The following is a 26,009-nucleotide window of genomic DNA, read 5'->3' as shown; positions in this document are numbered from 1 at the left end:
TTATTTTAGCTTAAAATCAAAGTTAGAAAATCTGTTGGGCAAATGGAAACTTCAGTATAGAACTATGAGATACAACATGGTGCTCGCAACAATTCAGAAAGTGAAATCATGGGATCTGAAGCAGGTATGATTATCGTATCTTTGGTGAAATTTTCATTAAAAGCGTTGCAATTGTAAACATGTTTCAAGGAAGTTGGACGTCATTATTGAACGATAAAACACAATTTTAGTTTATGCTTTTGGATCCGTCTCGGAGAGAAGCATTTTGGAAAACTTTGAATGATGACACAAATTCCCTGATGCGGGAAGTTGGTGAATCTGCGCCAGAGATGAGGAGACTCCGAGAGGAACTTGCCAACTGCAACCAGATCTTTCTCAGCCTGTCCGCATCGGCCATGGAGTATGGTTAGTAGCTAGCAGTCATTTTATCAAGAAACTTTCAATGAACAGGTTTGTGATTTTTCCTCTTTTCAGAGGAAATCCTCTGATTGGCTAAATTTTTGAAATAATGAAGCCCTCTGGGTTTGATTTAAAGTGGCAGAAAATGATATTATTTTAGGTAGGGTGAGGTGACTAGTCCTCCTCTGATTTCTTAGGAATTCAGTCACAGGCCTGAGTGAATGTACATGTAGATATAACTGTTACTTTTGATGTTTTCAGACAAATTGGTTGATACAATGTTACACGTTGGATATTTATGACATGCTGTGTGTTTATTAACAGAAATAAGCGAGAATCAATCCCCAGAGCAGACGTTACTGCAGGATCTGGATTCTCTGAGCCATGGACTAAAGTCATGTGATCAGTCTCATGTTTCCATGGAGACAGCTGCTTGGGACAGAGTCTCAATAAGACATGCATTAGAGCAACACAAAGTGAGTTGTGGTCATCCAGATTTTTAATTTATTGTATAATTTGATGTTTTGGTTCTTAAACTTCATTTACCAATATACCAGTATTTCTTTAATGCAGAATTATAATGAAATGATGAATACTAGAAAATTGTTTTCATATTTTTATTGTTACGTAGGCGTGGGAGAGAATGTTTCGGACCTATGAGGGAGATTTAGAACGGGTCCGTAGAGTGTATGCCACAATGCCGAGGAGAAGCCATACTCTTGAAGTCAAGTATTCAGATGTCATGCAGAAATGGGACCAAATGTTAGCTGTTGCAGAATCCAATAATGAGAGGTAGCTAAGTGTCCAGTTGAACGTCAGTATGTGAAAGTCTGCAGGACTCGAGAAAATCTTCAAAGACATTCAAGATATCAACATCACAATGATTTGACCTATGTTTGTCTTCAATGCAAACAACTTGATTATCTTTCTATTATGTTTTATGCAGTGCATGTACATGCAATTTCTTTATTAGAATGATGCAAGTATTGTTTGAATTGATATCTTAGTTATCTTGCATCAATTTGATCCAAAGTCTTGAGATTGCTGCAAAACCGCAAATTTTATGCGTCTCTATTCTGCCATAGATCAACTTTTAAGTAAAAGTAGAATCTAATATCTGACGTAGGTATTCAGCTTCATATTGCTGACTATATAAATTGTGGTTCCATTCTGTCGTTCATGTACTGTACATTGTTTTGAAAGTTTATTAAACTTGTCTCTAGATTAAAAGAAGTGGATTCTGTGCTGTCTGGTGTGGAGTCCATGAAGCAAGTTGTAGCTGACTTTGAAATTGCCTTGGTTTCCCAGGATACCATGACCTCTGACCCCTTAAATCTTCATCAACTCAGGGAGGAACTACAGGTAATTGTCACATCTTACAATTAATCATAATTTCTTTTCGAAAAATAATCCAGAAAAATTCCAGTTGTTGTTGGATGAATTGAAAAATATTGTATATGAAGACTCTTGCTAAGTTCCCTTATAACAGATCTAACAAAGTTCCTCACCAGGAATGAGGTCTTGTGACTGTTAAGAATTCAATGCATTTGTATTACAGGACTTGAACAGATCCACACAGCAGCACCAGCCAGTGATAAACACTCTCCAGAAGGAGGTGGTGTCCCTGGCCAGTAGAGAGAGCCACTCCCAGACGCACACACCGTACAACATCGGTCTACTGGAGGAGGAGGTGACAGCCATTAAACAGCGCTGGGACAATGTCTGCAGACAAGTGTCGGAAAGGTATTAAATGGTTACAGGTCATGTATTATAAACGAGTACTTTTCTAGACACATGATTTAACCAATTTTCCATGTAGAAGTTTTACAGTTTGAGTAGATGCATATGACCATTCTACCTACAACAAAAGTAACTAGGAAATATCATGTTTATAGATTGCAGAGCACAGAGGTTGCAGGAGATATGTTATCTAAATATATATGACCATTATACCTACAACAAAAGTAACAAGAAAATATCATGTTTATAGATTGCAGAGCACAGAGGTTGCAGGAGATATGTTGTCTAAATATACAACTGGTGTGCGAGGAGAGCAGACATTTGTTTCAGAGATGCAGAGGGCAAAGGACAGACAGCCATCTTTATCTTTTGAAGTGGAGGAACTAAAAACCTGTATAGAGCCAACCATGGTGAGCTGAATTATTGATTTTAGTATTTGTTGATGTAAAACAAAACTCCAACACAAAGATTATATCGCTGAGTTTTTGCATTTTAACTTTATATTTTCAGAAAGTTTTTTTATTCAAATTAACAATTTAAAGTAGTTCTACCCTCGTGTGACGTCATAAGATTTTGCAAAATCAGTAATTTATTTAGATTTATGCATGACAGGATTTTAAATTTTGTTGGAGTCTTTTCCATTAGTTATTATTAAAAATTCCTGTCAAGCATAATATATTTCAAAAGTCTAAGTTATATATTAATAATCAATGACACATTTCAAATTATTGAATCCAAGGGCAATAACTTTGTTTTCATTGAATTCTTTATCAAATCTATTATGTGATATATTTCCTTTATATTTCACAGACATTTTGTATATTTTTTTAAAGGAAACTGTTTCATGAAATTGTTATGAGTACTATTGTATCGTTTAATGGAACCAGTTTTTGTGAAATTTTTATAATACTGTTTAAGAAAAGCTGCAATTTCCTGAAGTTGATATAAGATTCTGTTTATGTATGTCTTGTATCTTAAAAAGTGCAATGACCTATATATTTTATTGAATAATTTATTATTTTAACTATAATAAATGGAAATAAATACACTTTTCATAGTTTTTATCAGATAAAACTGCAAGTATGGAGTTTACCTTAAGGATAGACTTAAAAGAAGTACTGTAACAGTTTCATAAACAAGTTTGATATACTCCAGATTAATGCTCAGTTCTGATATTAATAAACACTAAGTTATTTAATGGTGGTGCTGTGATTTTAATGAACTGTAAGGAGTTGTTGGTGGTTTCAGGCTATCTACAACAGTCTTGGAGAGGAACAGTATCAGATTGAGGCAGTGAACAGAAATGGAGGACAGTTCATCCGAGAAGCTAAGGTACAGCATAGCTAGCACCCACAATGCATTACAGCATTCTGGCATGATGATGGCATCGTGGCTTTTTCTGGACAAAACTAAGTCGTGGCAACAAAGCTGCCATAGGATTATAGCTCTGTAGAGAGGAGAATAGTTTGGTCTGACTGACCAGTTTACTACTTTTTTAAGCATGAACAGATTTTTTTTGGTGAGAGAGAGAATGAATGAGAGAATGTCCATGTCCTCTTTTCTATGTCACCTTAACACCTAACCTCATATTTCTCTGTCATATGCTTTCCCATCATTTCGTATTGTGTTTTTCTTTCTGTAGTACAACATTCCAGCTTTTTTGCAACCCATTTTTCCTCTTTACCAAGATACTTTTTCATTGAGGTAACTTGGTTGAAAATCTAGACCCACCATTGAATTGCCTTGCATATCCCAGTTTCACTATTGCAATTTTCTTATGCAGTAGAAGACATTTTGTTTTCTGCATAGCTCTCCTGCAACATGTTCATGATATATCTCAAATTGATAATTGAAAATATCTTGCAGGGATATCTCTTCCTCCAACATTTATGTTAATCAGATAGCTCTTTTAGCGCATAATACAAAGCAGTTCAAGCTAATTTTGTCGGTCATTTGGTGAGTACAGAATCTCATGACCTCCATTTAAAAAATCTCATAATTACCTGTATACATGTACCATGGAGCCTACATGACGTTTTGATTAAAATAATGCATTTGAAGTAATGTTAACCATTTAGCACCACTGCACACAGCTACATCTCATGTTAAATACATGAACATGGGCTGCTTGCTTGACTGAACTGGTCTGATCGACAATCCGAAATGAGAAGTAAGTAAACTATGACAGCTTTGTAGTGCCATTAGATTAACCTGCTTGTGGGGACGGGTGCCAAATAGCGGAGTGGTTTCTTTAAACACTCACTCTGTCAGCAATGCTTCCGAAACAGCATTTCATATCTACAGTTTTTTACTTTTCAGAGAAAATTTTTAAAAAGATTTGATTTTTTTGGAAATATCGCCAAGGGTTGATCCAGAAGTTTGTACACTTTGATTATTTCTGATTGAAGAGATGAGATAGGAAGAAATATACATGCATGTAGTTTAAGAAAATGTGCATGCAGGTTAAAAAAGTTGATCTTTCTGTGATTTAACAATATAATATAATATTGCTGATGTACACTAATGTTTGATGATACTACATTCTTTCAAACACTTGTTAGGCAACCTGGGACCCATTACAGCATCACACAATTTCATTAGAGCACATCAATGACATCACAAACAGATCGTCTATCATTCTGTATTTATCATGATCACCAAAAAGCTTCATCACCGTATCAAATACGTCCATGTATCAAGTATTGCTGAACTCGGTTTCAATCTTTCGTGGATGCATAGAATGGCAGATAAGTAATATTTCACGTGATACACACACAGTAAGACTCCATTAAGGCTCTTTACTATACCCACCAAGCGATACCAGACAAATGCAGTTCAGCCGCGACACTCCTCCTTCACTGACTCTCTCCCCTTACAAAGAAATCCTCTGCTGCATCTACATCCAGATTTTTCTTGACGACAATTGCCGAATACATTTGTGTTGGTATATCCCTGGATTGTCACAGATTAATAACCAAATTCCAGTGTTGTCTGTAGATGTAATAATATAAGGGATGCCCACTGTGAATTCATGAAAATAACCTGTAGAAATAGAAACTTAAAAGAAATGATGTTAGAAATTTGAAAAGTGTTTATTGTGTCCTTATTTTAGCTATAAGAAAAGTAGAACTTTTCCTGTATAGTATCGGTCAATTAACTTTATATCGGTCTTGCAGATTTAAACGTTATGATTGATGTCCTCAGCCTGCCAAACATTGGTTCCTATTATAATATTGTATGCCAGGCTGATGAAAATTGTAGTGTAGTTCTATTTATCTGAGACTGATCAATCATTGTTGTAAATATGAAGAATTTCATATCAAAACGTGGGGAAGAAAGTTCTACCTTATAATAAGCAAAGTGTGGGAACATTTGGATCATTTCTGGTAGAAGTTGATAACCTTTCTGTTGACAAATTCTACCAAAATTTGTTTTGTTTTCTAATTGGATTAAAAATTCACTGACCAATTTTAAAAGGGGGCTATTTGTATTTCATAGTGAGTGTTTAAAGACTTGGATGTTGAACTGAATTATAAAGGCATTCAATAGTAATATATTTATCAGATGTGTAGGTGTTGGTATTTTTAAGATTTTATTTTCTACAGTTTACTCCATTTTATGATACATGTAATGATAATATAATTACATATTATATGCAAGATTGCGAGTACTATTTTATTTACTGTTCCAACTGCTGCTTTTATTTGCAGCCATGAGTGTCACATTTCCTTTGTTCTTCTGGGGAATAGAAAATTATTCCAAGTTTTACAATGAAATGAGTAGGTGACTAAAATCAAGTCATAGACAATAGAAAAGTATTTGTGATCTTGCATATCAACAGCTTCACTTCCTGTTTTTATTAGAATATTACTTTAATTGAAGAAATTTAACCCATGCTTTGATTTCTTCAGAGTGAATTGACATTTGCTTTTATTGGGTCATAAAACGCCCATTTTTCAGTCATACAATCATACTAAAATTGAAATTAAAAAGATTTAAAACAGAAGTTTCTGCTTTTTTCCCACCTTGCTTTTCTTGTGATGCCATGCTTGAGTGATGTATGAAAAACTACTAAAAGCATCTTTTGTGTGCTGTATGCTGAATTACTAATAAACTTAGGAAGAAGTATGATTATATGATGGTGTGTTCATCTCATTTGTAGTGGATAAGGGTTTCTTTGAACCAGTTCATGGTTTGGAATTGTGATTGATTAAAAGATTGGAGGGCAAAGTTTACTGTGACAAGTAGAAGTTGTACATATATGTATAGAGGATGAGGTCTCCTGCTGTGTTTGTTAGATATTAAATAGTGCTGTATCATGTAGGGCTTCATAGTCTCTGAAATAGATTTAGTAAATGATTGTACAGAGAGATGCTGAGGGTCCGTGTGGTAGAGATGTCTTAGAGTTGTGTATTTGAGGAAGCACTTAGGGCTGCATGAATATTTCAGATGCAATGTTACTTGTATCGTGTGTAGGTTAGACACGAAATAAAGGCATGTAAATTTTGTAGAGTCAAGGCATATGAAACAATGTGCTATTGACTGAACATGTAGAATAGCTAGCTAAAGTACATGTATTATAGTGGTGAGATGTTATGGGTTGTAGATGATTTTGTCGGTGTAAAATTGATATTGATTAGAAATATTTCATTTTCGGTCACATCAGTAACAAAGCAATAACTCTCAAAAACTTTTGAGTGACTGTTTTTCACTTTGACTAAGAAACAGTTGTAACATAAAAGAAATCTACAAAAATCAAGAACTCTAGATTTATAGAATGTACATTGTATTTATCACACTATGTATCTGCTATTGCACAAAGAGAGTATTTATTGAAGAAGCACCAGTGTCCAAATATGTAACAGTTTTCAAGTCAATCACAAGATTTCCGTTAATGGCAAATGGGAGGAGAATCTGTTGTGTAGTGGGGGTATTTTTGTGGTTGACTGTAATCTGGCTACAGCATGCTTACAGGGGTGCAGTGCTCTATGGTTTACATTGCACTAAACCTGAACTTCAAACTACAAAAAATTACTACATTATATATTTATTCATAACACCAAATTAATAAAAGGTACTCAGATTTTAAAAACTTGCACTCAGATTTCTGTAAATTTTGAAAAAATAGATAATTCAACAGATTTATTTTCCAAGCAGGACTGGTATATGTGACATTTTATCCTTTTTGTTTGGATTTCAGTATCTGTGAGACATATTTTCTTCTTCTTCAGATATATGACAGGCGGTTGAAGCAGTACAGGAGTAGTCTGGAAGACATCGATGCTGCATTAATCCAGGGAGTCAACAAACGATTTAAACGACAAGACGGAGCAGAAGTCATCAAAATAGAACTGGACGAGCTTAACAGACAGTACATTTCACTTGTTCAGTGGACCAAGGATAGACTTAGAGAGATTACTCGCAGGCTCTCAGAAGCCAATGTGAACATTCAGGTAGGAACTATCTAGATTCTTCTTCTTACTCTTTTGTTAGATATGCATGTACTTCTGTAACCAAAATGGTCATCACAAGTATGTGAATATCTGTCAAGAGATTTTGCTATATTCATTCTTAGAAGACCCTGGGGCCCATTACCAGTATATTTCAGACAATTACTGTAAAAATGGATATTTATGCTTAGGGGAAATTTACGTTAATTACGAAATCATGTAATAAGCATGTAAATTTCCCCCATGTGTTTTGTTATAGGTAGTTGATATAATATATATTATATTCAATTACTGCATCTCTCTCTCTCTCTCTCTCTCTCTCTCTCTCTCTCTCCCCCCCCCCCCCCCCATAATGTTTGATGTGGAAAAACGTGTACTTAACCCCCAGCATAAATAATCACTTTTACAGTAAGTTGACAAGAAATTGAATTTTATTTTATGACTGCTGTTGCTCATGTTTCAACCAAGAATAAAAAAAGAAACCCCTACCTCCCTCCCTGTTGAAAATTGCTTTGAGAAACATTTAAGAGGGTGTCCATTGTGAAATCAGGTAGAGGTTGGCACATGCTATCTCTTAGCTGCAGAACTGCAGCTCTCCGAAAAAAAAATTATGTTGACAGACCGGAGAGCTACAGTGCCACTCCTAGTAAAAACTGTATATTTATTGCGCACGAAAAGCTGCCCTCGGTTCTAGGTTTATTTCTCCAACTTCTTACACAATCTACCCAAAAGCACGAAATGAAAAATTCCTCAGACATTTATCAACTACTCTCGTCCCTTTACAAACCTTACAAATGTTTTAAATGGCTCTGATCAGTCTCGGAAAGTCATACGTTCGAACTTTTCGCCTATCGACAGTCATGTTTACTTGTAAGCGAGATCTCGTAAACATTTGTAAGGTTAGTAAAGGGACGAGAGTAGTTGATAAATGTCTGAGGAATTTTTTCATTTCGTGCTTTTGGGTAGATTGTGTAAGAAGTTGGAGAAATAAACCTAGAACCGAGCGCAGCTATTCGTGCGCAATAAATATACAGTTTTTACTATGAGTGGCACTGTAGCTCTCCGGTCTGTCAACATAATTTTTTTCGGAGAGCTACAGTTCTGCAGCTAGCTATCTCTCAGATTTTCAAACAATTTTGGTAGCAAAATGCTTTTGTGCCATATTATATGTATTTTGTTTGATGTATGTGATAATGATTAGTATTTCTTCTCGCAGTTTCAGATGGTGATCGATGATGACATTCCACTACTTAGGACTTTCAGAAGTGAACTAGCCAAACGTTCATCTATACTAATGGATGAAGATCTGCAAGGGTTCTTTGAGGAATTATCCGATTATGAGGGATATACAGGCACTCCTGGTCAGTTCTATGGAGTAACTCCAACACAATTCACCACAAAAGCCACAGCTTCCACAACATTCCACAAGTCGGAAGTACCTGAGCCATTGTCGAGGGTCAAGGTCACAAAAATGGAGATCGAACCTGAAAGACCTGTTCAGAAGCCATTAGAGGTACATGTGAAGAGCCGGATGATTTCTTCAGTCCCAGAGCAGAAGAACAGACTTTCATTAAAACTGGCAAGCATGACTGGAGTGAGAGCCCAACAGCCTACACATGAAAAGAGTTGGAAACCTCCAAAAGTTTCCCAGACTCTTGTGACCGTAAAACAAGAAAATGTGGTACCTACGTCACAATTCCTACACAAACCTGGTGTGTTGAATGTCAAAACAAACACACAGTTGACGTTAAGTGAAGCAATTAAAACTGGATTATTTAATCCTAAAACTGGGTGTGTTTGTGATCCAAGAAATCAAAAGAAATTATCATATGCAGAAGCGTGTCAGTCTGGATTTATCTCAAGAGAACTGAAAGAAGAATTGGGAAAATCATCCGGAATTCGTAATGTATTAACGGGACGTCCATTCACCATTTTAGAATCTATGCAGAAAGGGCTGTTGGATCCTGTTCAAGGAACTATAAGAAATCATTCCACAGGTAGACCGCTAGCTGTCCATGAAGCTGCCGCACAAAATGTTATTCCAGTGGAAGTTGCAGAAAGGTTAATGGGACCTGAAGTTTCAGTGACGACGATCACGCAGTCACAGGCAATGTTTGGCGAAGGCAGCTTGGACTCTATTGATGTTCCATTAAGTTTAGCAGAAATGTTAGAAAAAGGTTTTTATGACCCATCAACAGGTAGATTACAGGATCCAATATCAGGAGCCCAGTTGACCATCATTGATGCAGTTGAAAAAGGATACGTGAATCCTTCCAAAAGAGAAATCAAGGATGCAGTTAGTAATGAGTTTGTTACTATTGTTGAAGCAGTTGGAAAATCTCTTCTTGATCCAGAAACTGGACTGTTCAATGAAAAGTCAGCACTTGCCAAACTTAAGCTTGACGAGGCACATGAAAGGCAGATACTTAACAGACCACTCACTCTCGCTAGAATGGTAAGAGATGGTATCCTGAGTGACAGAGGACAGGTGACAAATCCAAGAACAGGGGAAGTGATGTCCTTTTCTGATGCCCTGGACATTGGATTGATAGATGAACATATGAAATGTGTTGTAAACCCTAAAACAAATGATATTCTATCAGTGTCTGAAGCTATTGAACAAGGTTTCCTAGATTCCAGAGGGTTGTTTGTTCCACCTGGAGCAGCACCAGCCATTTCAATATCTGAAGCTCTGGTTCAGGGTTACTTGAAGCTTGTACAAGAAGAAGTTATCTTCCCGAAACCATGTGTATTAGATGCAACGACTGGGACCAGAAAAACAGTTCCCAATGCATTGAGACATGGTCTCGTAACAAGTTCAGGAGAGTATGTGGACACTAGTTCAAATCGAAGGATTCCTCTAGGGGCTGCAGGAGGTCAAGGCTTCATAGACAAAGATATGGTAGAGAAACTCACCAAAGACACCTCTCTGAAAGATGCAGCAAATAAAGGCATTTCATTAATGCGTGCAATTCAGATTGGAATGGTTGATGTTGAAAAAGGCCAAATCTGTGACTTCAAAACGGGAGACATGTTGAATTTGCAAGAAGCTGTTAAAGAGGGATTAATTTCAAGTGAGGATGCAGAGTGCTTGATGGAAGTCCTAAGTTCTGCAGTCACACATACAACTGTGATAACCAAAGTCCAATCTAGTTCTGAAGAGTCCAGTTTTGAACCAATGACAGTTTCAGAGGCAAAACAGCAAGGTTTGATTAATGAATACACTGGGAACTTTAGGAATCCAAACACTGGTGTAACAATGCCAATTGATGAAGCTTTGAAGAAAGGATACCTCATTCCTGATAGAGAAGAGATGAATGAGTATATTGTAGAAGAAGTGGAGGATGAAAAGCAACTTCAGCCTTTGGAAGAACTGGATGAAGAAGCAAGGTGGCTTAAAGAAGTGTCACAGAAGCAGGTACAACTTTCACCAGGAACTTCAGCTACCGAATCAAAATTGATCAAGAAAGGAGATACAGGCTTCTCGTTCACAACCACAACAGTATCCAGGCCTGCAGTTTCAGAAAGTTTTGTGTCAGAGACGAGACATATTGCTGTACAAAGTGCTCTAGATCCAAGAACAAAAGAGCGAATATCTCCTCAAGAAGCTGTTAAACGTGGTCTGCTGGATATGCAAAGAGGATGTTTTACCCACCCAGCAACAGGCAAGAAATTGACTATTGTTGAAGCCATTAGTCAAGGCTTTTTAACAGGAAAAGATGTGGATGAGGTCGATGCCCAAGAAGGATCTGCCATAAGTGAAGTTAAGGCATTTTCCATCACAGGAGTTATACACCCTAGGACCATGCAGAAGATAACAATTAGCCAGGCAACAAAAGAAGGAATCCTGCACTGTGATAAAGGTCTTTACATTGGTAGAGATGCATTTGGAAGGGAGAAGCCTATGAGGATTAGTGATGCTGTCAGTGCTGGTTTGATTTTAGCAGATACACTCACCCAAGATGCTCCTTCAACAGCAGAACTCATCAGAGAAACCAAGCAATTCACAATAAAAACTGTTGTTCACCCTCAAACACGGAGGCATGTTCCTGTGATTGAGGCTGTAAGAGATGGAATTATAGATGAACACAATGGAATCTATCATGATTTCAGAACTGGAGAGAAACTTACAATCATTGAGGCCATGGAGAGAAAATTAATTGAAGCAGAGTTGACATCAGTGACTTCAAATGCAGAAGGTGGAGGTAACAAGATAATCACTACAAAATTGACAACATTGATGGTGTCATGGGTTGTGGATCCAAGAACTGGAGAAACCATTTCCATTTCAAAAGCTATAGAAGAAGGAATCATTGACCATCAACATGGTTGCTATCATAATCTTGTAACTGGTGAAATATTATCCATGAATGATGCCATCGAGAGGAAACTAGCTATTGCCAAATCTTCCACTCAAGATTCCAGTGAAAGTGGTAGCATTCACAGCATTCACATCACTGACGAACAGGAGTCTTTTGAAGCTACGTTGGTTGAGGATATTCATTCAGAAACTGTGACCTTTAGCATCAGCAGTGTCATTGATCCACAGACAATGGAGATGATTTCCTATGATGATGCTGTGGAAAATAATATCCTTGATATTGCTAAGGGAGTCTATCGTAATCCAGCCAACGGGGAAGAAATACCAATTAATGAAGCGCTGAACAAAGGCCTTATTCATGCAGATATCACAGGTAAAAAGAGAGAGGAAGAATTGATGAGAAGTGCATTTGTAGCTGAGAAGATTGACTTTCCACTGAAAAATGTCACATCTGTCATAGATCCAAAAACAGGAATGGAAATGTCTGCTATCAGAGCAATCCAATTTGGACTGGTTGATTTGGAGGATGGTATGTTCTTGGATACCAGAACATGCAAACGTATTCCTTTGAAGTCTGCCTTGAAACAGGGATTCATCACAATGTCCAAAACAACAGATCCAGCAGAGATTGAAAGATTACAGAATGAATCTTCAGATTCCATCCATCCTCCTAAATTTTCAGAGAATGGCCTTTCACCATCAGTAGTTGATATGAAGCTGGAAAAATCTGGTACTCGAGAAAGTAAAACTTCAGTGTCTTCATATGCAGAAGAAGTACTGAATTACACAACAGACATTGAACAGAGCATGGATGCAAGCTTTAATGATGATTCAACAGATGGGAGGATCATGTTTGATGTTGCTGACAAATTACACATGGAAAGAGGTGCCCAAGGCTTTGGTGTTGAAACTCTGACCTTTCCTACAGGATTCTCATACACTGAAGCTGTGAAAATAGGTTTGGTGGACCCAACCTCTGGGAAAGTTCGTGATCCCTCATCACAGAAGTTAATATCATTGCAAGAAGCCATGATGGCAGGAATCATCAACCCCAAGAAACCAGCATTAGTGTCAAAGACTGGAGAATATCAACTCACTCTGCAGGATTGTATCAGACAGGGATATATAGATCCAAAGACAGGAAAGTTGAACTTTAGTAAATGTAGTGAAGAAGAGATTGTTGTGAGCCCACATTTTACCTCACACTTTTCTAAACCCGGCCCACTGAATTTACTGGATGCTGTGAGAGCTAATCTATTTGATGAAATAACAAACACATTCCTGGAGCCTCTCTCTGGAAACCGATTAACCCTGCAGGAAGCAGTGAATAGAAATGTGATTGATGGAAATCTGGTTACCATAGAAAACTCAGAGACAGGCAGGAGACTCTCCCTTAAGATGGCGTTACGTCAGGGATGGATTGATGGCGCCACAGCAAATGTGAAAGACTTTGCATCCAAAACCACAATTCCTCTTACAGAAGCTGTGGATAGAGGACTGATTGCAAATGCCATTGATGAAATGTCTGGTACACTATATGATACCATATCTGGAAAAGACATACCACTAGAAAAAGCACTGACTTCTGGACAAGTGAAAAAGGATGATGTCATGGTGTTGGACAAGGTGACTGGTGAATTAGTACCACTGGAGACGGCATTCAGGAAAGGACTTGTTCAGAGGACTTCAGGCATGGTCTCAGATACCAAAACTGGAGAGAAGATGAAACCACAAGAAGCTATCAAAATGGGTTTACTTGCAGTTGTTGGTGCCCCTGTACTAGGAGGAATGGCTTTATATGATGCAGTGAAAGGAAGTCTTTCCCAGCCAGAGGCAGTCAGCACCCCAAAGTCAACAATGAAGAAACAAAGAAAATTTTCAGAGAAAGATGACTATCCAAATATTCAGGAACCCAAAACTAATGGCCATACAGAGACACAAACTAATGGCCATTTAGAGAGAACAACACAGAAAATTGAGCAAACACCACTACAAACAACTGTAGTGTTTGCAAAACCAGGAGATAATATTCGACCTTCACAACCAACATGGACATCCGAGAAAAAAGAAGATGAATCATTCACCAGAGGCAACTTGGTAAGTGAGGAACAGATTACTGAAGATGCACAAGAAATATTTAATAGGATGAGAGAAAAAGATACCAAGACAGGAGTTAAATTGCATACTAATCTTACTCCCCTTGCTTCACCTAAATCTCCAGCTTTCAGCTTTCCACCCCCTGCTTCTGAAAAGGTAAAGGATTCTGCTTTTCTTCCCTCTGCTTCTATTTCTGAAACTATCCTGCAAGAAGCCCCTCCTCCTTCTCCCTCCCCTCCACCTACTATTCTTTCTTCTCTCACAATTAAAGACAATATCACTGTTGATTGGCCTGCTGGCAAAGTTATTGTGAAAGACTCGGGCGAAGTTGTCAATGTTACTGAAGCTGTTCAGAAAGGATATTTGGATTCTGAAACTGTTGAAAAGTTGGCTGAAGCTGCACTCGTTGAATCAAAGTCACCTGACATTGAGATAAATTGGAATGATGGAACTATCATTGTGAAGGAAACAAAAGAGAAAATATCCATCGAAGAAGCACTGAAGCGTAGATATATCAATTTGCATATCCATGAGACACTGAAAACTGTAATTGAAAAATTGGAGGAAATCAAGAAGACAAACATTGTATCACCAAAAGAAACAGTAACAAAAGTGAAAAGAAGTTTTGTGACAGCCCACGCAGAGCAGCCTCAAGTGTCAACAGTCAAAACCGAGCGACAGCAATTATTAAAAACAAATGTTTCAGAGATTCATGTTCCACGTGATGACAGATGGCAAGAAAAGACCTCAACAAAAGAAACAGCTTATGTTGTGCACCATCACCCAAGCTCCCCAGTTCCTCAACAAGATTTACAGAAAACTACAACAAAGGAAATGGCTTTTGTTGTTCAGCACCACCCAAGCCCTACCCTTTCACAATCTCGTGAAACATCTTTTAGACACGAGAATTTTTCAGAAGGCCCATGGTCCTTAAATGAGCTGGTGCAGGATGATAGGTGTACAACATTTGATGGAAAGTTTTATGTCCCACATTATAATGCCCCTATCACCATCCAAGAGGCTATAAATCACCACTTTCTGAACATCGATACGTCATGCATCATTGATCCGCGAACTGGAGTTGTCATCAACTTGTGGGAGGCAATGAAGAAGAATATTATCGATGCAGAGACTGGAATCATTGTCCACACTGGTACAGGAGAGAGAATAACTCTAAAAGAAGCAGTATATGAAGGCCTGATTCCACAACCAGGCTACAACTACACATCGTTTAGTGAGGAAGTGGTGGGCATCACAGGTGGATCTTTACATCTCTCTTGGAAAGACGCAGTGGACCAGGGACTACTGAATCAGGAGATGAACACCTTCCAGCATCCCTACACCAAAGAGGTGATGTCTGTTTCATCAGCTGTGGAGTATGGACACATTTACCACCCAGGAAAAGAGAAAGTTACCATTGAAACAACAGAAGTTCAGCTGAAACCGATGAAACTGAGTACCATTAGCTTAGGCAACAATATTTCTTTCACTGATGCCATGCAGTATGGTATGTTGGATTTAGAAAGCAACAAATTCACGGAAACTGACACGGGAACCCAGATGACTATTCAAGAAGCTATTAAAACTGAGAAGATCAATCCATTAGTGGAGACGTCAACAGAAGCTAGGGTGGAGAATATGACCCTCACATATGCCATTGAACATGGGTATTTCAATGAGCAAACCGGAGTATTCACAGACTCAAAGACAGGGCAAACATACACCTTACAAGAAGCAATAAACCATGGATACATTGATGGAGACAGTCAAATTTATGATGTGGAACACAAAAGATTTATGACTGTAAATGATGGCCTGAGTCACGGACAGATAGACAAGAAAACTGGGAAACTGAGATACAAAGAAATAGAGCAGTACTCTTTGAAAGATGCAGCTAAGATGGGGCTGATTGCCTTTGTAGGAGGGCCAATTTTGGCAGCTTCTAAGATTCAAAAAGCCATGACGGGCAAAAGGACAAAATCAAAAACTTCACCTGTGAGTTCACCGGATGGTAAAGAAGAAGTATTTTTTCAGACATTCCCACGAGTTTCTAGTCCTCACATTACTCATGATTCCCAGCATGTTGAACAGCATGCATCAAAACAACTAACTCACTATCCAGATTCTACTAACAGTCTTCCCTTACCTAGAAAAGAAGTGTCCATGAATCTTCATTCAACTGTGATAAATTTCATATCACCCGAGACTTTGGAAATAATACAGTATACTCACCATAAGGATGGTTCATGCAGCAAAAGTACAAGTAGGATGAAAGTGGATTCAGTCAGAGATCTTGGAACAGGCAACAACATACCGCTCCACATAGCAGTTGATAGAGGAATCATTGATACTCATGAGGGAATTTTTAGAAACACATTGACTGGGCGCACTTTCAGCATATTAGATGCACAGCAAAGAGGTTACCTTATGGGGCATACTGTGAGCAACTGGGCAACAAGAACTGAACCCCAGCAGAAGAGTGTGAAAACTGATGTGTTGTTTTCAGGCAGGAAAAGCCTCTCTGTGGTGTCTGTACTGGATACCTTGTCAGGTGAAAGAATAAGTTTTCAAGAGGCTTTGGAGCGTGGAATAGTGGACAGAGATGGTAAAACCTACATAAACCAGAGAGCAGGGGAAATGATGCCCATTACAGAGGCAGTCTGCAATGACTTTGTGATTGTCAGAGATGTTGATGTTAGTACAGCTACTGCTAGACAGACGGACTCACTAATGCAGAATACCATTACCCAGTCTCATTCTTTGAAAGTTGACACAGTGGTGGATCCAGCCTCGGGAAATGAAGTACATCTTCAATCAGCCATCAAATCAGGAGTTTTTGATCCCAGAGCAGGAGTTGTGAAGAACAAGAGGACAGGGGAAGAAATCCCCATCAGTGAAGCTTACCAAAGAGGCTTACTGAAAGGGGAAGCAACCACACGTGAAGACGTTACACAGCCAGTTGAATTTAATGAAGACAGTGTACACATGAAGTCAGTGTTTGACTCGAAGTCTAAACAGTTTATCCCTGTCAAGCTGGCTTTAGAGAAAGGCATAATAGATGTCCACTCTGGAAGCTACAGACAGGAGGATGGAAGAAAAATCTCCATACCACAAGCTGTGAAAGAAGGTCAGATTAAAACTGCAAGAGATAGTAGGGTCCACAGTTTGGGAAGAGTGCGACAGCATGACATCATTGTTGAAAAACCTCACAAAAGTGGGGGGTTTATGCAGTCAGATTCCTTTGATTTTAGAAGGTATAAGGGAGGCAATGAAATTATTGTGGGGTTAAAGAGATGTACAGTAAATTCTGTTTTGGATACCAAGAAAAGTCAAAGGATTACTTTGGAGGAAGCTGTAAGGAGAGGCATTGTCGATCATGAGTTGTGCAAGTTCCTTGACCAAAGGACAGGACAGACTCTCGATATGTCTGAAGCTGTTGACAAAGGTTTCATTATTCTGGAAGGTGCCCCTCAGGTTCCACTCGTGACATCAACATTCCAAGATGTGTACTCTGTGAAGTCAATCCAAGACCCAGTTACTAAAACAGATATTCCCTTAGAAGAAGCAATTAGAAAGGGGATATTCAAGCCTGAAAAAGGACAGGTCTTGAATATCAGAACTGGTCAGATGATGTCCACTGAGGAAGCCATTAGTAAGGGAATCGCAAAAGTTGATACGTCAAGTAGGACAGCAGATGATTCACTGATTGTTAAAGGTCAGGTACTTGAGAGTGTTAGAGATCCAATGTCTGGAAGAAACATCTCCTGCAGTGAGGCCCTGAGGAAGGGCATTTTAGATGTAGAAAGAGAACTGTATTATGACCCTAAAACAGGGGTGTCAATGTCACTAGTTGATGCAATGAAAAGTGATTTAGTTAAATGCAGAAGTGAAAGATCCGGTATCTCTGATAAGACAACAAAAGACCAGAGACAGGTGAATATTGGTCTTGTGTTAGACACATTGACAGGATTGGAAATCCCAATACATGATGCCATTCAACGTGGAATTGTAAATCCAGAAATGACAGTCTATACCAACTTGAGAACTGGAGAGACCTTATCAGTTGAAGATGCCTTTCATAAAGGCCTAGTGTCGGGCAGCCTACAGAGAGTCACCACTACAAAGTCTGAATCTAAGTCAGCTAAGCCCGATACCAAGTACAGTATCACAGGGGCTGTGGATACGTCGACCCATAGGTTTCTTAGTGTGTCTGAAGCACTCAAGTTAGGGATTTTGGACAATCAAGGAAATTATTTGGATCGTAAAACAGGAGAAATCAGCTCTGTTGCTAGCGCATTGAGACGTGGTTTAGTGGTTGGAGAGGATATTTCAATAGTAAAGAAAAGTGTGAGATTCAAAGATGCTCTTCATATGGGATACATTCACACTCCAACTGGAATTTATACAGACCCCAACACCAATAAGATGTACACAGTTGATGAAGCCATTTGCATGGGGCTTTTGTCAGATGACAAGGGAGAATCATACAAATATCTTCCACCAAAATCAGATGGGTCCTCTTTGACATTCCAATCTGCAATTCAAACCGGAAAAATCAATCCAAAAAACGCGATGTTGGGGGACAGGGCTTCGAGGGAACTTTCTGTTGAGGAAGCCCTAGCCAAACAAGTTCTGTCCCCGTTGTCAATCCAAACATTAAAATCACCAACCAAGGAGGCTAGGAAGAAAACTAGGTTTGCCAATGGGCATTCTGATGATAGTTCCCAAAGTTCACATGAGAGATTCCCAAAGGAGAGAAGCATTCCTGTGCAAAAGAGCTCCGTTGTTATTGTCAAAGGAGCAGAAATTCTACCCATGTCTGTGGATGATTCAGTTTCCTCAGAGAGCGTCATCCCTGAAGATGCATTCCGAGATAAAGTGAAAGAGAAATGGAAACCACCACAAAGTGGAATTACATCCCCATCTCCAATTTACTTAGAGGATGCCATTAAACAAGGCTTTGTAGATAAACGCACTGGAATCTTTCATGACAAATTAAGTGGAGATATGTCTGTGGACGAAGCTGTCATCTGTGGATTTCTACAGCTCAGTGATCCAGAACCTGTAGAGGATGACTGTGTCCCTAACCCTGACCCTCCAATGTCTATCTCTGACGCAATTCATAATGGTAATCTGAACATGAAAACAGCAGAATTCACAAACTTTAAAACTGGTTTTGTTCTTCCTATCCAAACAGCATTACAGTTGGGTTACATTCAAGCAAAAATTAGTCCTGAATATGATGAAAAATCAGACAATGAAAATGATTCTATTCAGAGGCTTGTGATAAGTAAAGAAGGTTCTCTTTTCAAACCTGAGGCAAGTATTGTGTTTGACAAGGATGGTAAAGCTATTTCTAGGACACACACAGAGCTGATCACAACATCTGGATCTGCCACCTATAGTGTACCTCCCGGCTACATGGTTGATTCTTCGGGTCATGTTGTGGATCTGATGTCAGGAGACACCATGACGATGGAGCAGGCAGCATCTGTTGGCTTGGTGGAGGTGGATTCGGTGGATGGATTTTCAGATATTCAGGTAGTGGGGACACTCCCTCCCTCCTCCTCCTCGGTGGATGGTGATATTTCCTCCCTTTCATCCTCAGCACTGCCGTGTGTGGATGATCAGGTAAGTGATATCCATGGTAACAGTTTGATCGGGGAGATTTGCAGTGGTCACCATATCCACCTATGTAGGCAGGTTGTGCATGCATAAAATGGTTTGCTATGAGAGTGCATACACTTCTCTATTTCCCTAAAACCCTCTTAATGTTTCTCATCCCACTTACACATGCAGAAAAAAAGAATAATTGTCAAGAAGAAATATTTTTACTACTTCGAGAGGTTCATGCCAATTTAGAATAGGGATGATGCATGTAGAAATTTGAAGTATTAGGTGTTTATTATATATATGTTGCTTGTTTGTAAATATGTGTCAGGGAAAAGGTTGAGTATGTGAACTTTGTGAGTTTGAAATACAGTAATTTTTTTATATTTAGGATGATACTTTTGTCTGAGAATTGTTTTTAAATGGAATAGAAAAATCAATGAAAGAATTACATTTCAGCAAAGGAACTGACCAAGAATATTTGCAAAAGTCTTAATGGTATGATTTAAGAATATCAGGGGAATCAGTCTGAAAATTAATCATTCACTCTGTTGTACATCAAGATATCATCCAAAAGATATATCATCCTAAAGATGTGGAAGTAGGACAAGTTGTTTCAATTGCTACCTAAATGTTTTTTAAAATCTAGACTCAGTAATTCATGAAAATGCTTTTTGACCAACAATTTAGCAAATTGACACAACTTCCAATACAAGGCAATCAAACCGGTTTTTATTGTAGGAGAACATAATCTGTAGAGCTCTTTTGTAGACCAGCCGTGACTCCACCAGTGGAACAAGACAGTGCACCACTCATCCCATGTCCCTGATTCAGTCCGTCAAAAGTGATCTGTTTAATGCTAAATCTGGACACTTCCATGACCCTAGTTCAGGTACTGAATTCTCTTTAGGGGCTGCCGTTAAGCATGGTCTTGTCAATGTAGATAGAACCCTTGTCAGAACATCCAAGAACGGAGAAATAATGGATTTCAATGACGCTGTAAGCAAGGGCTGTGTGGATACCAAAAGCTGTCTGATTTTCAATGACAGTGTTCAAAAATGGATTACATTTAACAATGCTGTTCAGGAGAATTTGATTCTGGAAGTAGGTATGGATTCATTTGGGGATGCATTTCTCAAACAACAGAATTCTCGAAGGAAATTGTCCTACACCCCGAAATCTCAGGATTTTCATAACCTAGACTTTCTGGATAAAAATAGTGGAAAATATGTTTCTTTCAGTGAAGCTCAAAATATTGGAATTGTGAAAGTTTTCAGCATGGAAAATAAAGTTGGAAATCATGTACATATCCAGGGATGTTTTGTAAAAGACAGTGAACCACAGAAATGGCTGTCATTTGATCATGCTTGTGATAGAGGTCTGGTACAAAACAAAGGTGCTGGGCCTAAACTAAGTAAACAGACAAAACATGTCAAATTCTATGATGAGGAGAAAAGAAAAATGGAAATGAAAGCCAAAAGTAAAAGGAAACATTCCATAGACTTGTGTGCCTCAGCAGATTTACCAGTAATGCTTGTGGATGTGATAGAAAGTGGACTATACGATCCTTCAAATAACACCGTGAAAGATGTAGATACCTCAGAATCTGTGTCATTTCTGGAGGCCATTCAGAGGGGTATGGTTCACAAGGATTCTCCCGTCCGCGATCCAGTCAGCAGAGATATTCTGACTCTGGAGGAAGCTATTGATAAACGAATCATTGATCCGCTATCTGGAAGAATGCTTTTGTCATCAGGTCTTCCCATTGCTCTGAATTTTGCACTGGTCAAAGGACTTATTGTGAGATGTAAAGATCCATTCTTCCTGACACTATCTGAAATCATAGATGAGGGACTTTTTGATGAATGCACTGGAATGTTTATTCAGCCATATACAGAGGAGCAGATATCTCTGTCTACTGCCGTTGTGACTGGAATGGTAGATACAAACTCCATTAAAGTGAGGAACACTGTCACAGGAGACATCCACAACTTTGAATCAGCTATTGACCACAATCTTATTAATCTCACGTCGGATGAGTGTGTGGATTGTAAAAGTGGAGAATGGGTTCCACTTATTGATTGTGTGGAAAAAGGCATTCTTCTGGACACCACCAACCAGCCAAAGTATGGGCTGTTGGAATTTGAGGAAGAGTGTGTGAGTGAAGGAGCGTTTCTGGACCCCTCATCTCAATACAACATGTCACTTCTGGGTGCCATGGATGCTTGCATTTTGGATCGAGATGGAGTGCTTGTTCGAGATTTGAAAACTAAGTTTCTGCTGACTATGGATGGAGCTATTAATGAAAATTTGATAGATCCTTCATCTGGAGAATACATTTATACTGATGGAAGACGATTACCATTTAATGAAGCAGTTAACAGAGGACTTCTTATTCAAAATTTGGGAAGCTCAGACCTTAATCTTGTGGATGCCATTCATGAAGGTGTGTACAATTGTGAAACTGGTAAATTCATGGATCCAAGAAATGGAGAACTTTTAGGAATGAAACAAGCTATTGGTAACAAATTGATTAACTGTAGTGACATTGTGATAAAAAGTTCAAGATATCAGAAATTTTTAACTGTTGAAGAAGCAGTATCCTTGGCAATCTTGAAATTACCAACTGGTGAAATTTATGATAAAGATGACAATCTTATTGATTTGAAAACTGCTCTCAATCAGGGTTACATACAGCAAAGGTCTCCTTCTGAACCTGTGACCCTGGCAACTGCTTTGGAAAAAGGAATGTTTAACAGACAGTTGAAGCAATTCCTGGACCCTGTATCCCACATGTATTTGTCTCTGACTAATGCTGTTGAAGTCAGTGTCATTGATCCTCAAAGAACATTGGTGAAAGATTTGAACTGGGATATATATAAACCTATTCAACTGGCTATTCAGGAGGGCATTATTGATGATGCAGACTGTTCAATTCTAGATTTAAAATCTGAAACAAAAGTTGATATTTCTACAGCACTGTCTCAGAAACTTGTGCTGGAAATGCCTGCTGAGGGATTCTGCCTTGTTGATGCAGTTCAGTTAGGATTATTTCAACCAAATTCTAACTCATTTTACAACCCATGGATAAATAAATGTTTAAGTCTGCAGGATTCTATATCTTGGGGACTAATTGATGAAAAGCAACCACAGGTTCTTGTATTTGATAAAGGGATTTTGGCTGTTGGAGATGCTATGGAGCAAGGCATATTGGATAAACAGACTTGTGTCTACCAGAAACGTTTTACTCTCCCTGAAGCCATTTCTAAGGGACTTATATTCAAGGTTGGTCAAAGAACAGTTCAGTCAATTATATCTGTTGTACAGGACTTACTAAAGGAAACAAATGCAAATTCGTCTGCCAGAGCAAGATATATCCTAGATGCTGATTCAGATGCTTTTAAAAGAAGGGGCATTTCAAAGCCATTGCTAGGATTAAAAAGAGCTGTGGAAGAAGGGGTGTTCGAAAAGCACTGCTGCAAAATGTTTGATCCAAGGATTGGATCATCCGTGACTCTGTTTGAAGCTGTGAAGACTTCTCTTATTCACAAGACAAGGTCTCGCATACTTAACCCTGAGACAAAGAAATTCATTTCACTCTCTGAGGCATTGGAAAGAGGGATTGTCAGTGGAAAGACTGGTTCCATTTTAGACAGGGTTCACATGAAGAGCTATCCACTGGAGAAAGCTGTAGAAGAAGAAATGGTTGTGGATGTACTTTTCTCTAAAGTGACATTAGATGAAGCAGTACACTATGGTTTGCTGAACTTGACTACCCTTCGTGTTCAGAGTTTCTACAGTGATGACCGCTTCACTCTGACAGAGGCATTTGAAAATGAACTTCTGGATGTCACCAACACTTTGATCAAGGAACCCTCCAGTGGGGCAGTCATGACATTGAACAGAGCAGTAGAAATGAAGGTGTTTAACTTACAAACAGGAAGGCTGATATCAACAGACAGTCATTCATACAATATTCTGGAGGCTCTACAAAAGGGTTATATTCTGAATGGTAGAAGTTTCTGTGAACAGTTGCCCATTCGTCCTAACTCAATCACGTCTACTGCTCCTTTGGATTTCCAACCAAGGGTCACAGATTCCAGAAAAATGAACAGCAATGAAAAACCACCAAGAAACACAGGAATCGCCTTCAAGGATGCTCTCCAGAGAGGTATTGTGGATATTGAGAGATGCATGTTCAATGACATTTCCAATTCACAAAACATTCCACTAACAAAAGCAATTGATATTGGACTTCTAGACATTTCCTCTCAGTTATTCCATGATGATTTCACAAATACAAACATTCCATTACAAGATGCTGTTGAGAAGGACCTTGTCTCCTTGAATAATGGGAAAACTTTCCAGAAAAGTTGCATTACTTTAGAAGAAGCATTACAGAAGAGGAAGCTCCTAGACTGCTCTGTGCATGTTGCAGCACCAAACATTACCATTGAAATACACAATACAGAGAGTGATCCAGAGCAGGATCTTTTGGCAAGTTCCAAAAGTCTTTCATCTTCACTTGATTCTATTCTCCAATCAATGAAGTCCACTGGTAACAAGTTTCGAATTGGAACACTCCATGGTGCTCTGTTAAGAGATTTAATGGATAAGGAGACTGGAAGAGTTACAGACACTGTCACGGGAAAACAACTGTCTTTGATGGAGTTAGTCCAGAATAGCTTGATTGATGTACATGCCAAAGAAGTTGTGGATGATAGTACAGGTGACATTTTGACCCTTGAAGAAGCACTATCAACTGGAATTATTGAGGGTGCAAGTGGGACTTACAAAGCAAAAATGTCACTTACAGAAGCATTTGATAAGGGCTTAATTGTTGCAAGTCAGTCTGCTGACCAGGAAGCTGCAAGCTCTGTTGAAAACTATGTGCAGGAAATTTTTCATGGTGACACATCCAGAGGAAGGGATAAGCTACAGAAAGCATTTTCCTCTGGTGTTCTAAACCAGGCAAAGTCCCATGTCATTGACCCAGACACCATTCAACCAATCACATTAAAGAAAGCAGCAAGTTTGGGACTGATAGACCTAAGCACAGGGGAATTCAAAAACCCGCAATCTGGAGATTCCATGACTATTTCTGATGCAATGAACAAAGGATACATTTTGAGTCCTAGAGGGCTAAGTTTATACAGTGCTGTTAACCAGGGACTTTATAAAGGTGAAAGCAGAAAATTTGTTGACCCTGCCACAGGAAAGGAACACAATCTCAGAGAAATGATTGACATGGAAATAGTGACTCCGTTACATCAAGAAATTAAAGACCTGTTGCATGATGGGATTATTGTCACCCTGCAGACAGCTATAGATAGAAAAATTATTGAAAGTGATCAGAATGTGTATGTGAATCTGCAAACAGATCAAGTATATGATTTCAATGATGCTATAGCAGCAGGCCTGGTCATCAGTAACAGTCCTAGAGAAGGTTTGCGTGAAAGTGATCATGCATTTGCTGATATCACCATGACAAATGCTAGAAGCCTGGAACACACACGCTTTCGATACATGGCTGACACACCATTCGGTCCCATTATGACTCGTTCATTCACTCTTGGAAACCCGTCGGGAGGTGGGAGTTCATCGGACCTATCAACAACAGATTCTTCCAGCACTGACAAGAAAGACAACCCAGTGTTCACCATTCCTCTAACTTCAGAAATGGTTCGCAATATCATTGCCACTGGCAAATTAAAGAAAGACACTCTGAAACCTAAAGAAACGTCCAGTGATGTAGCATTCAGTACTAATGACAGGGTCATGGAGGGTGGTAGTCCAGAGAATTCTGGGAACACAAGTGTTCCTGAGAATCATGGGGAAATTGGTACCCCAGAGAATCATGGGAAATCACCAGACATGGGAAAGAGATGGCCAATGCGAGGCTGGATACACAAGGTATTCGCTTTGGACTGTCTCTCAGCATGGACTGAATACCCTAGCATGAACTTCTTCTTTATGTTTGCTAGAGGAATGCCAACATTTGACTTTTGATTTCCTTTGTGTGATTACATGATGCTATGAGACTGTGCATTTGCAAAATACTTTTTCATGATATACTAACTTCTTGTGTGTTCATGCCTATAGATAGAAGTATTTACCAAATGAAGAGCTTGATATTTACCAAATGAATAGCTTGATATTTACCAAATGAATAGCTGAATGGATGTATAAGTGTATGTTTTTGTTTTGCTAATAAGTCTTCCAGATATGTTTATAATTCTCATTTGATCATCTCAGCTGTATTTATAGAGGAATATATTTAACGGACTTCCCAGAACATGCAGTATTGTACAGAACACTGCTTTACTTGCTGTTCTTAATTTCTGTAGATAAAATGTAACTATTCTCTGCATGTCTGTGTTAAAACCGTGCTC

General features: G+C 38.7%; 1 protein-coding gene across 1 annotated transcript in view; it reads left to right on the top strand.

Annotated features, from left to right (window-relative positions):
• The window catches only part of LOC125672416 (microtubule-actin cross-linking factor 1, isoforms 1/2/3/4/5-like), a 91,592-nt gene that overhangs the window by 34,873 nt on the left and 30,710 nt on the right, over positions 1–26,009 (top strand). Inside the window, exons 22-32 of the mRNA XM_056163415.1 lie at positions 10–124; positions 231–405; positions 724–875; positions 1,031–1,191; positions 1,623–1,761; positions 1,958–2,142; positions 2,390–2,549; positions 3,388–3,471; positions 7,371–7,592; positions 8,806–19,638; positions 20,389–25,530. Coding sequence (XP_056019390.1) covers positions 10–124; positions 231–405; positions 724–875; positions 1,031–1,191; positions 1,623–1,761; positions 1,958–2,142; positions 2,390–2,549; positions 3,388–3,471; positions 7,371–7,592; positions 8,806–19,638; positions 20,389–25,530 — 17,368 coding nt within the window. The remainder of the gene's footprint in view (positions 1–9; positions 125–230; positions 406–723; positions 876–1,030; positions 1,192–1,622; positions 1,762–1,957; positions 2,143–2,389; positions 2,550–3,387; positions 3,472–7,370; positions 7,593–8,805; positions 19,639–20,388; positions 25,531–26,009) is intronic.

Source organism: Ostrea edulis, chromosome 4, assembly GCF_947568905.1.
Source record: "Ostrea edulis chromosome 4, xbOstEdul1.1, whole genome shotgun sequence".
NCBI classification, from domain to species: domain Eukaryota; kingdom Metazoa; phylum Mollusca; class Bivalvia; order Ostreida; family Ostreidae; genus Ostrea; species Ostrea edulis.
The sequence above is the reverse complement of the archived record's forward strand: the minus strand, read 5'-3'. Positions and strand labels throughout refer to the sequence as shown.